The following is a 16,842-nucleotide window of genomic DNA, read 5'->3' as shown; positions in this document are numbered from 1 at the left end:
GTTTTGTTGTCCTTCGCGCACCGATTTGCCTTCCCCCCCCCCCCCCCTTTATTCCCCCCCGAAGGGCATGGCAGCTCGGGCAGCTCCGCCAGCACAACGCTCCTGGGGGAGGCGTGGAAGCGAAAGTAAAAGCGGCCGGCTGGTCAACCCGGCTGCCCCTGCCCTCATTGCACCGCAGCTCCTCAGAAGTTCCATTCCCTAGCGATGGGGTTGCGAACTCTGCACAGCTCCTTCGCTTTTTGATGCTTTTCGCAGTGTCAGAAGCAGGACTTGTTGCCTGCGTTGTGTAGCTGCATGGAGGAATGTTTGTGATCAATTTAAATCCCGCTAGCAGCATGAAAGGAGTCTGAAAAATCTCAGTATTCCGAGTTAGTTTAGTAAAGTTGTGTTTTCTTCCCCCTGTGCGTGACTAAGATTCAGGTTTGTGGTGTTGCGGTCAGTGACTATGGGTATTCACCAACTTGAGAGGATTTAGAGCATCAGGCACAATAATGGTGCTGAATCTCTTTTGTGAATCTTGTGTTTCCTTGAGGATAAGCAATTGCATGGGCAACGTTTATGGGAAAGCATAAATGCAAAGCTTTTTTATTGGTGAGCTTTTATTCATTTAAGTTTCTGAGCCTGGAGTATCGTGAGCTGCTCTTCTCAGTTTCTCAAATACTGAGATAGGCATGAAAAAAGCTAAGTAGAAATTCAGCTACAATTAAAAAAATACACAACTCCTAAATAAAATTAAGGTTAGAGTAAGTTAACGTAGGTCCGATAGTGAAAAAGGAGGCTTAATAGTTTTCTCTGGGAAAATAACATCTGTAAGTGATGGAACCAAGAAGATAGTTCCCGAGAATTTAAATGTCATTACAGGAATGCATTTCTGGAAGCCCCATTGCGTATGGAACCCTTGTCTCCTGTCTGTCCTCTCTGTACTTTCTAATTTTCAGCAGTGAGCGCTGGTTCCTCCTATTTATTGGCTTTGGAAGTTTGTGTCATTATCTCGTCTTTTCAGCAGTACATTCACATAACTGTTAGGTACTAAATAAAAGTTGTAATCGTTAAGTTTCTCTCAGAGTTGCCTTACCATGCCTTTCATCTGGACCAAATGATGTACAGCCTGACTTCCTATGGCAATGAGACCTAGGCGAGCCTGCTTACTGTTTCCATTTCTCTCTGCTTCCCCTAATTTTTGAACCTTTAAACCAGTTTCAGCCAAACTGGGAGCTCTGAGGATATAACCTCTTTATGGCTCTTGTGAGAACCACTGACTGAGAAACATCATTCAGTCAAAATGAACATTCTTGCTGAGGGAAGGGCTATAGCGTGCGCTCTGTGGACACTTCTGTGCGGTGCGCTGACCAGTGAATCGGTCTGCAGATAGCTTGGAGGCAGCTGTCGCACTGCCTGCCTCCTGCAATTAATTATTGGTAGGTTTAAATGAGCTGTCATTTCTACCAGAAGGGTCTGCAAGATAAGGAGCCGTACCTAGCAGGTAGCGAGAAAGATTGCAACGTGTGTGTTGTGTGTTAGAGGACAGGAATCTATCATAAACCAACAGGTTTTTTGTCACTGGTGTCTGCCAGTGGGGGTAAAAGTGCTTCCTATTGCCTAGTGCTCCGTCCCTTTTCTTTTCAGCCCAGCTTTTTATCTTGCTTTTACATGAGCAAATGGGACAGGGGTTTTGAAACAGAATTTTTTGTTCCTAAAAGTAATACGGTAAGTTCTGTAATGATTTTGGTGAGTGGCCGTGATATTGAAAACTTGCATGTGTGTCTACCTGGATATTTGGGATCTTCTCCAAATTTTAATTACCATACTACCAACAGGTGGGAGACAAGGATAATAGAGTACTGAAATTACGGTGTGCCTTTCCAACGTTTCTGTAATCAAACAACCCTATTCTCATTTTAAACTTAGCTCCCAATTTATTATCTTTGTTTAAAAACAGCACTTTAAAAAACAGGTTACTCTTTGTGTGTTGTTTTGTAGTCTTCCTTGTGAAAAAGTTGAATACAGTTATTGGAGAGTCTCCCTGCAATGTGGTAACGGGTGTGATCTTGCTAGTAGTACGTTACAGCAATGTTTAAATGCTGAAAACTTCCCTTTTGTGTTTTTTTTTTTTTTGGTGATGGGAGAGAGAGAGATTAGCTGTTTTGAACTGTTGGGAACTTCCAGTGTGGATTCATAGTGAGAAAACAGTAATGAACTCTTGCTTAATGTGGGGTGTGTAGGGGATTCACATCTCCCATGTCAATCCATGAGGAACAGCTTCCATTTAACTGGCCTGCAGAGCTGGAAAATTAGTCCTGACCTTTAATATGAAGGAGTCTTGGGTGCCACTTGGTTTTTTATTTTTTTTATTTTTGTGGTGTTTTAAGTATTGATTTCTTAACAACGTTGTTTTAAGTCGATCAAATCAGTTTTTTTTTTTTTTTTTTTTAAAAAAGAGTGGTTCAGAGATGTTGAGCTGTGTAACCTCTTAGCTGTAGACAAGCATTTGGGAGCCAAATGTGCTGGTACTTGTGTAAGCTATGCTGATTTGATCGGCCCTGCTTCCATAAATCAGCCTCAGAAACGGCTCTCCACTGCCGCTGCTGCCAGCTGCTGTCAAAGAGGCCAAATCCTGAACAGGTTCTCTATTGCTGAGGTGCCGCTGCCCGTGCGTGACTATAATGTGGTTTTGCAACCAATTTTTTCTTCTGAAGACACACAAACATCAGAGAAAATTTAACCCACCGTTCTGTACAGCATAGTCAGTGTATGAACCTGTTGTGTTACTGCTTGTGCGCGTGGGGAGGGAACGTGGACTGCTTAGAAATAGAGACTTCCTTCGGTCTGGTGTCTTAGCTATGACTGTATTCCAAAAAAAGTTGAAAATAATATTAGAAACACTCTGAGTTGGGTTGAAATGCAAGTATCTTGTTATCCATTTTGTGGAATAGATGCAGGGAATGTGTGAATCCACCTTATTTTCTTCTTCCAACCTGACTGAAATGTAGAAAAGTCAAAGTAGAGTGGTAATTGGGCATTGTCCCATCACTGTAAGCATTTAACTTTGAGGCACGTGAAAATATAAAAATGATGAATAAATATTTGCAGAACTGGGACCCTAGTTCTGTTAATACACAAGCATTTTTCAGCTGGTATCACGGTGCTCCAGGACCCAAAATTATTTGAGGGTTTAGGATTTATCAACAGATCCAAACCGAAGAGCATGAAAACAAAATAAAGCTGATGATAGATTTTTGTTTGAAGACAGGAACTTAGCGTGAAGTAAATCAGGCTGGTGTGGTTCTGTTGCCTGTTTCAGAGCAGCACCAGTCTGGACTAAGAGGAGTTACCTGGCGGGCTGAAGGAAGTGATCCTTGGCCATGTATTTGGTACTTGCAGGACCGCACCTGGGCACCACGTCCAGCTGCGGGTCCTCTGTGCCACCAGAGACATTGACGTGCTGCAGTGAGCCACCAGGATCAGCAGGAGACCGCTGCACGCAGGGAGAACTGGGTCTGTAAGAAGAGAAGGGGAGCTCTTATTACTGTCCGCAGCTACCTGGTGGGACAGTGCGGAGAAGCTGGAGCCGGGTTCTTCTTAAAGCTGTGCAGGGATAGGATGAGAAGAAGGGGATGTGAATTAGGGCGTAGGAAACTCAAGGGTGATACTAAGGAAAGCTTTTTCAGTGTGGATGTTTGGGTATGGGAGCAGGGACCTGGAGGGGCCGTTGGCATCTCTGTCCTTGGAGATGTTCCAAACTTAATGAGGCACGTCCCTGATCTTGACCCCTTTTGAGCAGGGAGTTGAACTAGGTGACCTCCAGAGATTCCTTCCAGTCTAAATTATTCTCTGTACTTTCTTGTTCAATGTACGTTGGGTTTTGGATCCTTTGTCAAATGCAACTACAGCTTAAAGGCCAAGAAATCATAAAGATGTTAAAGCTTCTGTCGGTCATTTAGGGGAAATAATAATGAGTAGAGAGACACAAATGTGAGCCTTTGCTAACTCCTGATAACTGTAGCCTTTCTGTTACCATTTCCTTATGCCCTGGTGGCAGGGAAGCTCAGTCAGTGGAGCACTCTTCCAGCTGCTACTTGTGCTGTGCAGAAGCTTGGAATGACTGGGGAAATCTTGGGAGGAGTGAGGAAGGAGGGTAACGCGATGATGCCATCTCACCATGAGGATAGCCAGGCATTGGAGCAGGTTGTCCAGAAAGGTAGCAGGGCCTCCTTCCTGGGTGGATTGTAGGGCTGTACTGGGCAGAGCCTAGAGCAGTCTTGTCTGACCTCAGAACTGACCCTGCTTTGAGCAGGAGGTTGGACCTCTTCAGGTCTCATCTGACCCGTGCTATCCTGTGGTCCTAAACAGAGGTTTGGGAAGAGAGAGTGGTCATAGGAGACACGTGGAAATGTCAGTGAGATGCGGGTGCATGCTGATGAATCACGTATTTTTATTTATAAAGTTGGGGCACTTCACTTTCATTGGGTTTGGATTTTTTTTTCAGATGAACTTTTCTTTATGTTCCAAGATGATGTATTTCTGAGTCTGTAGAAACTTCAAATGCTTTTACTTCACAGTTCATACTGGAAACAACTTCATAGTATTTTCAGATAACCATTGTCACAATTTAGAGTTGGAAAGTATCATTATGCTTTCCATCTTTTCTTGAGCCAAGCTTTATCGTTCGGAACACTGTAATAACATGCTTAGTTCTTACCTTCATTAGGTGCGTTCCATAGTTCCAGAAAACTTAGGTGAAGTCTGAATTTTCTTCTGATGAATTATCTTACTTGGTTAAGAATTAAGCAGGCATAGGTGGGCTGTGAAAATTGCTTTATTTTACCAACAGCAAGTTAAAAGTATTTATTTTCTTTGATTCTGCAGATTTGCCCGGGTAACACGATGCCAGCTGAGCGCAAAAAGTCAGCAAGCATGGATGAAAAAGAATCTTCGTTGAATAATAAAGAAAAGGAATTTGGTGAAAGGCGACCAGTGAGCACTAGGGAGAAGCCAAAAGAAGATGTCAAGGTTGGAGTGAAGAGAGAGACTTTAAAGGTTCCTGAAGATAAAAAGAAAAAACTGGAAGAGGATAAAAGAAAAAAAGAAGACAAGGAGCGGAAGAAGAAAGATGATGATAAAGTGAAGGCAGAAGAAGAGCAAAAGAAGAAAGAAGAGGAAGAAAAAAAGAAACTTGAAGAGGAAGAGAAAAAGAAGCAAGAGGAGGAAGTGAAACGTCAGCAAGAAGAAGCAGCTGCTCAGCTGAAGTAAGTTGTGTTTTAATGGCTTAACTGTGCCAGGTGCTGTAGTCTTGCTATGAGGGCTGGGGACAGAACTATAAAAGATGAAGTGTTTGAGTTAATTACAATAAGTTCTGTGTGGTGTATAAATTGTATGTGCCTGGGCAAGCATGCTTTGATTTGTACATAGTTTTGAGTTTTTACCTTCTAACCTTTGTTACTTTGGTCTGTCTTACTGGTTTTTGATGGTGTTCTCCATGTAATGATCGTGTAAAGCATCTGTGTGATGGAATAAAGAGATGGAGACGTGTTAGTGTCATAAAATTTGGAATCCAGGTTTTAAGAGTCCACAGACTATAATGGCAGCAAATGTGCTGTGAGTGATGGCTGCAGTTATTTTTTTTACTTCATCGTAGTTGGTTGATACCTGGATGGCAAACACAGAATGTAACCTAGCACTTCCACATGCCATCTTACCAAGATAATGTTTCTCAGTGTGATACCAAAAGGTATTACAGTGCTGAAGATAGCATCTTTAGAACAACAAAAAAGTTTCTGGACATTCTCATGTGTAAAATATGTCACTTTTGATGACAGAGGACAGTGTCATAGCCAAATTCTAGTTGGGGCAGCTGTATTTCACCTACCTAAAATTCTCTGTGTAGTTTCAATAGTCTGGGAAGAAAAGATTCCCCTTCACAATATACAATAAGCTGTTAAGAGTCCTCCTGTAATAACTTCATCTCAATCTGGAGTAAATGGAGTTTTATGTTTATGTTTTGCAAGTTTGGTGGGATTAGTATGTTCTGCGTAGAACTATTTGAGATACTCCATTTTATAACAAATGGGACTTGTTTCTCGGAGCAGTAAACTTAAGCAGTGGTTCATGAAGCAGATGCTTTAGCTTTATAGGATTAACTTGTTAGATACCACAAGGCTGTCTTAAAAGAAACAGAGTTTAGCACTACTGGAAGATTTTGAACTGGATAACCTGAAAGAAAGGCTTTGTAACAGAAGTTGCTCGTTTTTCTTTCTCCTAGAGAAAAAGAGGAAGCACATCAGCTCCATCAGGAGGCTTGGGAGCGCCATCAGGCAAGAAAAGAGCTTCGCAGCAAAAACCAGAATGCACCAGACAATCGCCCCGAGGAGAACTTCTTCAGCAGACTAGACTCCAGTCTGAAGAAGAACACGGCTTTTGTTAAGAAGCTAAAAACCATTACAGAGCAACAAAGGGACTCCTTGTCCCATGATTTTAATAGCCTGAATTTAAGCAAATACATTGCAGAAGCAGTAGCTTCTATTGTGGAAGCCAAACTGAAAATCTCGGATGTGAACTGCGCTGTGCACTTGTGTTCCCTCTTCCACCAGCGCTATGCTGATTTTGCTCCCTCATTACTTCAGGCTTGGAAAAAACATTTTGAAGCGAGGAAAGAAGAGAAGACTCCCAACATTACTAAGCTGAGAACTGATTTGCGTTTCATTGCAGAATTGACAATAGTTGGGATTTTCACTGACAAGGAAGGTTTGTCTTTAATCTATGAGCAGCTTAAAAATATTATTAACGCTGACCGAGAGTCCCACACTCATGTTTCTGTGGTTATCAGCTTTTGTCGGCACTGTGGAGATGACATTGCTGGTTTGGTACCAAGGAAAGTAAAAACTGTTGCAGAGAAGTTTAATTTGAGCTTTCCTCCTAGTGAGATAATTAGTCCAGAGAAACAACAGCCCTTCCAGAATTTGTTGAAGGAATACTTTACGTCTTTGACCAAACACCTGAAAAGGGACCACAGGGAGCTACAAAATATTGAAAGACAAAACAGGTGACATTTACATGTTGCTTTTCATTTATGGAGGAAAATATAGTTCATTTATGAAATGCCTAGACTTGTTGCAGTATTTGTCACCAAATAAAAGTCTGTTAGTGGTGTGTAGAAGATAAGTGTATTATGCTGTATATCCTAAAGTCTGAACTTGCTCTGAACACTTGGACCATCAAGCAAAAAACCCCAGACTCCATAAGTATCTTTAAAGATGGTAGATGTTGACCTTGAGCTTTAATTCTCTTAACTATTTTTTTTGGTGATGCTCCCATAGCAGCTTGAGAGTAGTGCTTATTTACCAGCTGGTACAGTCTTTTCCAGTTGGCACAGTCTGATTTCTCCTTTTCCACCCACAAGTGTTTAACGGAGCATATGCCACAAAATCTTTGGCTTGTTTACTCTTTTTTTTAGCGTACCAGTGTTGTCAGTGGTAATGCGTATGGAGGAAGGATCAGGTTGGATTGACAAGGTGTCCCTTACACTCCGTGTGCAAATATTCTATATTAGGATGTTGAGGGTATAGTCAATTTGATTCAAATCCTCTTAAATGTGTGGATGAGATATTAAATTATTAAAATATTATTGTATTGAATTATTAAACATCATTATAATTTAATATTCAAACACCTTAATTAAATATTAAACGGTATGAGTATACATACCTTTAAGATCTGAATAATTTCTATTACAAGCATAAGTGTTTTTTTAAATAATTAACTGCTTTTTTTTTTTTTAAGCATCCTGAAATGTCATTATTGGAGCTAGACTAAAACCAATTGCTGGTCTTAAACCTGGTAATAGTTACATCCTTCTGGGAGCATTCCAGGTAGAAAGAAATGAAACTTGTGGAGACACAGGTTTTGCTTAAAATGCTGATCATCAGCATAGAGCCAAACGTATGCTTGGAATATGCTCAAACATTCCCAAATCAAAGCTTTAAACTTCATCCCGCTGTGCTGATAGGTGTTGTGCTGCAGTCCTGTCCCGTAACAGCCCAGTGTTGTATTTCACAGGATCATAAACTGACTTGTGAGCTAGCATTTTCTCCAGATTCCTTACTAGAAGGATATTATTGACTAAGCTGTTGTTATTTTAAATATAACCAGTATAAACTTTTATACTTTCACAACTGTAATTGGTTTGGGTCACGTTGGTTTTAGCTAGGGTTTCAATGATTGAGTGTTGCAAAGGCTTTATGAAAGGAATTTAAGTAGGAAAAAAATATTCCAAGAGATGTTAAGAAACGAGAAAGATCTTAATGATCTAGTACAGGGAAATGCACTTGAAAATACAGATTATCACAAGAGGATAAAAACTATTGGATGTGGCTCTGAGCAGGCTGGTCTGGTCTCTCATTGATCCTGCTTTGAACAGGAGGCTGGGCTAATAGCCTCGTGTGCCTTCTACTCTGAATTACCCTATGAACTTAGGTGTAAAGCTTTGCTTTGGTGAAAGAATGCAAAGGAGTATCGTTTATCACTGAATGAAAAATATTTCTCTCTCTCTGGAGTTTTAAATGTTTATTTTAGCTGCTTAAAAAAAAGTTGGGGAGTATGTTTTAAGAAATGAGGCATGGAAAAAAGCTTCCCTGCTGAATTTTACTCCCTTACATTGCGTATAACATGTGCTTGGCATTTGTGTGCTCTGGATTTGTAAGGCATGAGATCAAAGACAGAAATTTGGCTGGTAAGAAGCCTGGAAATGCTATAGAAATCTTCATAAATTGGATTTTTTAAAAGTGATTGTTTTTTAAAGAGGCAATAACCCTATTGGAAAAAAACTGTCCTTTGTGTATTTGAAACCTGATCCATTTTGCTGCTAAACAACAGCTTTTATCCCACTGTTAATCCAGAACTGGTGAAGTGAAATGGGAACAAGCTGTTCCCTCACGTGCCCAGCAACCAGTTGTAGGTTTAGGTTATGCTGTGTTGTCAGGTAAGCATCTCCTGAATTCATCTTTTTAGGAGGGGAACTGCCACTGTGAAATAATTCAAGCTGTACAACCTGGTTGAGTTAATTGGGAATTAATGTTCTACCCTGTGTCTGATGTATCACTTTGTTAAAATCAAAGCATTGTTGCACACAAAGGTTTCTGCGAATGGATAGTTAGAAAAACTGTGTTGTGGTGTGCTTTGGCAGAACCTGACAGTTGCCTGGTTTCAGAGCTAAGGGCACAGCAAAATCTGTGCAGGCGGTATTATTGGAAGGAGCCAACTTGATTGCCCAGTTCTAGTGGGAGTTTTCACAAGTGGTTGCTAGGCTTGGAAGAAACTTCTTAAATCATGCTTCACCTAGACAAAAGCTTGATGAACTTTCCTAGTGGTACTTCATAAAATTGTGAGACATAGAATAAGATAAAGTACCCCTTGCTGTAATACTGATTGTATGCAAAAACAAATTGTTCTTTTTAAAGATTAATTGATATGTTTTAGCTTGGATTTGTTTTGAACATTTTTCTGAGTGGGAAACTAGACTGCAGTTTAACTGTTGTTACAGTGCTTTGCTTTTTTGTTTTTATAATAGCGCAGGGTTTCAGTGCTCACGTTTATGAAGCTACTGGTATATTTAAATTTATATACCTAATGGGTAGCTATCTCCATGGAAAGGTTACGTATTGGCACTTAACGAATTTTCTTAATCCAAACTGAACTACTGTACTTTAGGAATTGCCCATGCTAATTTTAACTTGATGGTTTTTTATTCTTTTTTACAGAAACAGGTAATGTATATTATAGAGGTATGCTTTTGTAGGAGGGACAAGAGAGAGAACTACTTCTGCTGTTAGTTTTTTTTTTTTTTTTTTTTTTTTTTCCCTCTAGCAAGACATCTATGTCACATTTCAGTCCCAAGTGGGCACAAGGGATTTTCTTGCTCACACTATGAGTGTACTGTGTACTGAGATGACTTTTGTTGACTCTTAACCTGGTACTAAAATCCCCATCAGCCTTCTTGGGCAAGCTTTGTGCTAGCAGAGGTTGCCTTGTTCTGTATTTTTGGTTCAAACTCTTGAAGGTTCTTAATATTTCTTGTTTAAAATCTAGGATATTTGGAATTTCTAGCTTCTCAAGGGATGCTACTCTGTGAGAGGCTTGTTATTTGTATTTTTTCTTGAAATTGACTTTAGAAGTTGTGTAACACCCTACAGGAGTCACAAGTGTGCTTTTTGGTTGTTCTTAATAGATTGCATAAAATGGGTGGCAACTTACTTACCCCAGTTGCTTTATAGTACCTGAGTTTCCAAGGTACTTAAAGGAAAAATGCTTTAAGGACTTTTGTGTTAGAAATTAAATGAGAAAATATAAAAACATACATGTGGAGAAAAGCTGTACTACTCTATAAAAGTTGGTAACATTGACTTCAGATTTTGATGTTTTCCAACATAATAGATAAACTTAGGTTACTCCCATGTCCTCAGTTCAGCAGTTAAAGGGAATCAGAGCAACCAAATGCGACGGAGTAAAAAGGAATCCTTCAAAGTTGAGGCAAAGACTTGCCTTTTGTCAGGTGGATTCTGTGAAGTTTTGTAAGATTGTTAAGTATGATAAAATGCCTTTTGGGTGTTGTCTGTCAGCCAAATAACAAGAAATGTTTAATAATAGCTGTTTCCTTAATTGAAAACAATTAGTTTCAGAAAGCTGCAGTTAACCTTTTGTGACAGTCTTAAAGTACTGTTGTCGCACACCACTTGGAACTTCAGGAGAACTCTGCCATAGAAAGAGTCAGACAAAAGTAAATACTTGTGCATAATGCTCTTTAAAAAAAAAAAAAAAATCAATAGTTTTGAACTGTACTGTCTAATGTAAAAACAAATGTGACCATTTTTTAAGCAGGTATAAGATGTTGAGTAATAATTGGTAAGTTGTTGGGTGTTAACTGTAGTGAGAGGGGTAAGAAATTAAAATTGTACCTGAAACTGCCTCAACGTGCACTCATAAGCAGTGCTTACGCTCTTTCAAAAACAAGTTGCTTTTGAAAACAGATTTCAGTTTGAAAACTGAGAGTTTAAAATTTGTATGGACACTTCTTATGAAAGAAATTAAAGAATAAGTAATAAAGCAGATCTTAATTTGGACTGATAGCTTTGAAATGGCTTGTTGGAGAAACTTACGGGCTTGTTTTCATGTACAACTATTTTGAGCCTCCTTGTTATGATCTTCCACTTAATTATTTGAACAGCGAGGAATTGTATTGTTACAAATGTAAAGCAACTTTTATCAAGCTGTTGTGTTAGTTGAATGCTTTACTTTCCAGCACTCTGCGCTCTTGTAGTATCCTTATACCATAATAATTTTTTTAAGAAAAGGATTTTTAGTATCAATACCCAAAGAAAAGGCTACTTGAAGGTAGAAATTCTGTGACTGTACTACGTTCAATTATATTGAGCTAAATAATTCAATATAGTTTGGGGGGGGGGGGGGGGGGGAAAAGTGTTTTCCAAATTTTTGCTATGGCAGTCTAATCTGGGCTATTCACAGTTAGTTCCTTCAGAAGGAAGGTTAGCTGTGTGTAGTAGAGAAATTGGTAGTGGTTCAGCATAGCTTGAGCAGATTTTAAGCAAAAAGCTCATTTTACTGTAACTTTGATCTTTGTAGGCGCATCCTTCACTCCAAAGGAGAACTGAGTGAAGATCGACACAAGCAGTATGAGGAATTTGCAATGTCATATCAGAAGCTGTTGGCCAATTCTCAGTCTCTAGCCGATATTCTGGATGAGAATATGCCTGACCTTCCCCAAGACAAACCAACACCTGAGGGTAAGCCATCTTCTACAGCAAGTAAAGAGATGCTGGACTTGGCTTGGATGTGGTGGGAAAGCTAACTAAACCTTCTTACTGACGTGTTCTTCCTCTTCGTTTATTTTGATTTAGGCTTTCCCCCTTAAGGATATAAAGAAAGGAGTGATACTGGTTTTTATTAAAGTAGCAGCACACGGCTGTGACTTGTATATGTTGTGTAGTCACAGTAACCTCTTTTAGATTGTTTCAGGTAATACAGGAATAAATGGAAAATCAAAACTGTTCCGTTTAATATAAAGCTTTTAAAAATATTTAAATTTCAATATGTTAATTTTATGATCCAATATTCTAAAATGAATTTGAAATATGTTTTGTCATGAGTTTATGAGCAGGAACATAGTGTTATGCCAGGTAAGTCACTAGGTGGCTCTCTGACCTCCTGAAAAGCATTTAATTTACAAAGCTATTCAACACCTTAATGAATTTCAGGTTTTAGATTAAGAGATGATGTTGATATAATAAGTGTAACTTTTGTCAGAAGTGATCTTGAGCTTTAAACAGCTGTATTTCTTGGACGCCCTTAACTTTAAAAGCAAGCTTTTTAAACTTTCTGTTCCCCAAATACTACTGGGTATGTTTCATCATGTTCAGAGCAATTACCTTTTTAATTTGCTTGAAGTCTATTAATTTTTCCTTTCTGATACCACATAATGTGTCTATTGTCTTTACTTCATTTAACTTTCACTCTGGTATTGCCTTTTGTTTTTTCTTTCAATACCAAATTTAAGATAGCTTATTGATATATTCGGATTGGGTTATTAAAAGCACCTTAAAGTATACATTGCTATATTAAAGAGAAAGTAATGGCAGTAATAAACAGGCTAACATGTTTCTAAAAGTATTTCTAATCTTTAAAGGTGTCTTCCATGCTAAGGTGATAAAATTGCATAAATAACATTATTATGGTTTCACATTTCTGCAGAACATGGACCTGGTATTGACATTTTCACACCAGGAAAGCCTGGAGAATATGACCTGGAAGGGGGTATTTGGGAAGATGAAGATGCTAGAAACTTCTATGAGAACCTCATCGACTTGAAGGCTTTTGTGCCTGCAATCTTGTTTAAAGATAATGAAAAATGTTCCCAGAGCAAGGATTCCAGCAAGGACGAATCAAGAGGTAGAATACTTAACTACAGAATATGTTGTAACGCATCTAACAGATGAGCAAAATCGATGCAAGATTGAGTCTGTAATGAAACTTGTGGTCATCAGGACATTCCAGCAGTTCGGATGAATTTTTAGGGAAGCAGCTATGTGGGATAGGTATTATCCAAGCTGAATTTAAGGGGGGGGGGGGGGAAGTAAATGCAATTTAAAATTAATGGAATTCTAGGTTTTAAAGAATTGGTGATTAACCAAGGTGAGTAAATATTAACTCTGTGTGAAACCTGAATGTTTTCCACCTTTAAAAAATGTTAGTGTTCACTTTGTTCTTTCACTAAATTGTTAATGATGGCAGTCTCATTATTAAGTTGGATTAAAAGGACTGGATGGTTCCTCACTTCCGATGAGACCCTAGGGTCACAACCAGGCATTGATGAACTTCGTTTATAAGGGGATAAAGTGGTATTTGTGATCACTGGCTCAAAGCATAATAGAAGATGCACACTTAGATAAGAACACTGAGGCATTGAGGAAGTAAAGACATAGGCTACGTAGTTTTCTGATAAATGTATGGTAGGTCAGTGAGTAGGAGTTGAATTTCAGCTTTCTACCTCACAAACGTCTTTGGAATTTCTGCTTTCTAAAAGTTCCATGTGAGGGTAGAGTTGTTGGAGCGGGTTTCCTATTTCCTAGGAAGACAGAAATCTGTTTCAAGAGATTTTTCAAGACAACTAGGAAAAAAAAATCCCTGAGTGATTGGATGACTGCTGTATTCAAACCAGCTTTTAGCAGAGGATTGAACTAGAGACTTCCCAAGGCCTGTGATTTGAAATAGGTTACCTGCTTTGTCTGCCATTTTTGTATCACTTTTGTGTTATTTCAGATTTGTCATGGTTCTGTTTGAAAATATTTTCAAGGTAAATACCATTTTAAAAAATACTTTTTATGAAGCATAATCTGCAAGTGATGCCTGAAGGGGGCCTGAAAGGATTGCAAAATGTTGTAGATGGTAGTCTTTTGGAAAAAGATTGGACTAGTTTTATTGCCCAAGAAAAATAATAGCTATTCCTTTCTGAATCTTCTGGAGTTTCACAGATTTCCCTCGCCTCCCCCGCTCTCCCCTCCAGGAGTAATGATTGTAAGATTAGTTGGTTTTCTACATAGCACATCCATTTTTCAGTATCTTCTTGCGGTTCTGATTTTTGTATTCACTTTTAATTTACTTTTTGTTGAGCTGTGTAAAGCACTTTCTCTCTTACCTTACTTTGTCAATTTTGTTGTCAGGTGAGGTACGAAGAATATGCAGTGCTAACTCTAAGTTAGTTTGTACCTGTCTCCTTTTGAAAAATGTTTGCACTGTATCCTCCAAAAATCCAGTGAATGAATACCGCCTTTCTGTCTGACCTTGCCAGCATGCAAGATTGTTTTGCTTGTATTTTCCACGTGGTGGTTTGACCTTTTTCCAAAATTTTTGGATTTAGATGGCTACGTTTCTAAACACCTTGTTCTGTTTGAATGTGTGTCATCTGTTGAAGTTTCAGGTATAGTTCAGGACATACCAAAGCAATAAAACTGCTGGCAATTCTTATCAGAGCCCACTCTGGATAAATAATTGCAGGTTTCAAGCATACATCTAAAGCTAGATGAAGGATGTCAAAACAATGATACCTAGCAGATGAGATGGAATAGGCTCAAGAATTTGGTAGACTTGTTAAAAGGAAATGGGGTAAAGAAGGCACTAAAGCAACATGGATTTACCAACATGAGGCTACCTGTATTCTAATAATGTCTGCATGTATCTAATCACTTAGTATTTCTACTTCTAAACAGATTCAAAAGATGCCAAAGATAATAAGGATGCACCTGGGAGTGAGGATTTGGAATTGGAGCTGGAGAATTTGGATATTAATGACGATCCCCTGGAATTAGACTGTGGAGATGAGGCGGAAGATCTTACAAAAAAGCTTCTTGATGAACAAGGTAAAAAGAATTGGGTCTAGGAGTCTTGTTGTTTTCTGACTTGTCTATGAAGTTCAAAGAAAGAAAGTTGAAAGTGCAAAGAAATGAGATAAAACAGCTCTAGAGTTGGACTGTTTCAAACTCCTGAAACAAAAATGGTCAGCATATTTCTGTATAATACTTTTTTAGTGTTTTCCTAAGCCATTCCCTCTTCTTTGGAATCAATTTCTCTTCTGTTCTGCTCTTCTGAGTAGTCACATGATCAGCTTATTAAACTGGTTAAGATATTAAGTTTTTAATAAGCTGTAGAACCTTCACCTTTAGCGAGTTATGATGTGGTCAAGGATCTCAAAACAGCGAGGAGCCTTGGTTCCAGCTTTCTAAAAGGCGATACCCAGATGGTCTCTTGGAATCAGTTCAGTGCTCTTGGAAGCAGTTCATTCGGGATTGGTCATAGCCTGCCAGGTAGCTCAAAAATACGGAGTCAGTGGACATACAAAGGAATGCGGCTATTTCCATCTTACCAAGTCAAGACTTTCTTCAGAAATGACAGGAGGATAAACACTACCCCGAACGTAAAGACAAAGCCAAGTGAGATGCTAGAAGTGAGGGAGGCAAAACAGGAAGCGGGGTCAGAAATACAAGATGCAGTCTTTGAATAGGGGGTGCAGTGCTGGTTTGAGTATGCCCAGTAGCACTGAAGGGACTGATGATGCTGTTGATTGTAACAAGAAAGCTGACACGTTTTGTCATGTTAGAAGTAGTAACCCTCAATACTAGCTGCTGTTTCTAAAGAAGCAGTTGACTGAACATTAAGCATACTCTCATCCGAAAGGTTAATCTAAGATGTGTTAGAATGAAACTTATTTTTTTCATTAAACAGCCAACCCTTAAAGAAAGTCTTTTACTTTCTTCTTCTTGAAGGTAAAGTCATTTGGCTGACAGTGTAGGCTTTTTCTTAGTGGAGAACTGCTGCTTCATGATTGTCTTTGCTCATTGGTTTTCTTTCATGAAACATGGAATATGTCTCCTTGTAAATCCCGTACCTTTGTCAAATTTCTGTCACTGACAGGTGGCTTCAGAGGTTAATGATGGAAAGGAAAATAAATGTGACCACTGAATCCTTCTTCTGCTAGAAAGCTGGGCTGAAGAATTAGCAGCCTATATTGTTACTCAAAACATGTAAAGAAGCAGTGATTCTTTTTTTGTGTCATTCTGATGCTCTTAGTAGGTAGCACCAGATATACAGAATTAAAAGAAATCTGAACTGAGATGTTTCAAGCTCTGATGTTTCCATTTAGTGAATAGGTAGATTTTTTTCCATCTCTCCTGAGTAACATTTAGTTAAGTTAGAAATTAAGGAAAACTAGATGTCCTCCAGCTACAAAATACAGCTCTAAATTATCACATCTATTGAATTTTGTGCATCTGTATTTGAGTAAGTTAGTAAGATTTTATGGAAAGCCAGCAAAGAATGAAACAATTCTATTATGACACTACTAAAAACAGAAGTGTTCTTGGCTGGAGTACGCCTTTCAACATAAAAAGAAATGATAGCTGATGTATAGCAGGATCTTAAACACGAGGTCTAAGATGAAGAAAAGTAGCTTTAATTGTGATAATCTGGGAGTGTGGGTTTCATTGCCAGAGGCAATAAGCTAAATTGGAGGGGAAAAATGAAGGAAAACAAGATAAATAAGGTAGACAGGCCAGTCAGTTGTACTGTGTGTCTTTTGTTACTTCTGCATTTCCTTTTGGTGGCTAGCTTTTCTTCAGTCTTTCTTTCCATGCCCAAATACGAGGGAGATGAGGTGTTTTTCCAAAGCGTGCATTTTCCAAGCAAATTTGTCCTGGTCTAGCATCCTTCACAGCATTTCTGTGCTTATTTCTGCACTTCTTTCCTGAAGTTGGGGTCTATTGTCAGCTAAACTTAAGATATGAC

General features: G+C 38.9%; 1 protein-coding gene across 4 annotated transcripts in view; it reads left to right on the top strand.

Annotated features, from left to right (window-relative positions):
• UPF2 (UPF2 regulator of nonsense mediated mRNA decay) overlaps nt 1-16,842 on the top strand; it is a 61,095-nt gene that overhangs the window by 569 nt on the left and 43,684 nt on the right. For all 4 annotated transcript variants that reach the window (XM_035325149.1, XM_035325164.1, XM_035325155.1 and 1 more), the window contains exons 2-6: nt 4,867-5,246; nt 6,260-7,039; nt 11,632-11,792; nt 12,757-12,954; nt 14,772-14,921. In XM_035325149.1, the coding sequence (XP_035181040.1) occupies nt 4,885-5,246; nt 6,260-7,039; nt 11,632-11,792; nt 12,757-12,954; nt 14,772-14,921 (1,651 nt within the window). In that variant the 5' untranslated portion in view covers nt 4,867-4,884. The remainder of the gene's footprint in view (nt 1-4,866; nt 5,247-6,259; nt 7,040-11,631; nt 11,793-12,756; nt 12,955-14,771; nt 14,922-16,842) is intronic.

The sequence above is a fragment of the Oxyura jamaicensis genome, chromosome 1 (genome assembly GCF_011077185.1).
Source record: "Oxyura jamaicensis isolate SHBP4307 breed ruddy duck chromosome 1, BPBGC_Ojam_1.0, whole genome shotgun sequence".
Lineage (NCBI taxonomy): Eukaryota > Metazoa > Chordata > Aves > Anseriformes > Anatidae > Oxyura > Oxyura jamaicensis.
Note: the sequence above shows the minus strand (reverse complement) of the source record. Positions and strands in the feature narration are given on the sequence as shown.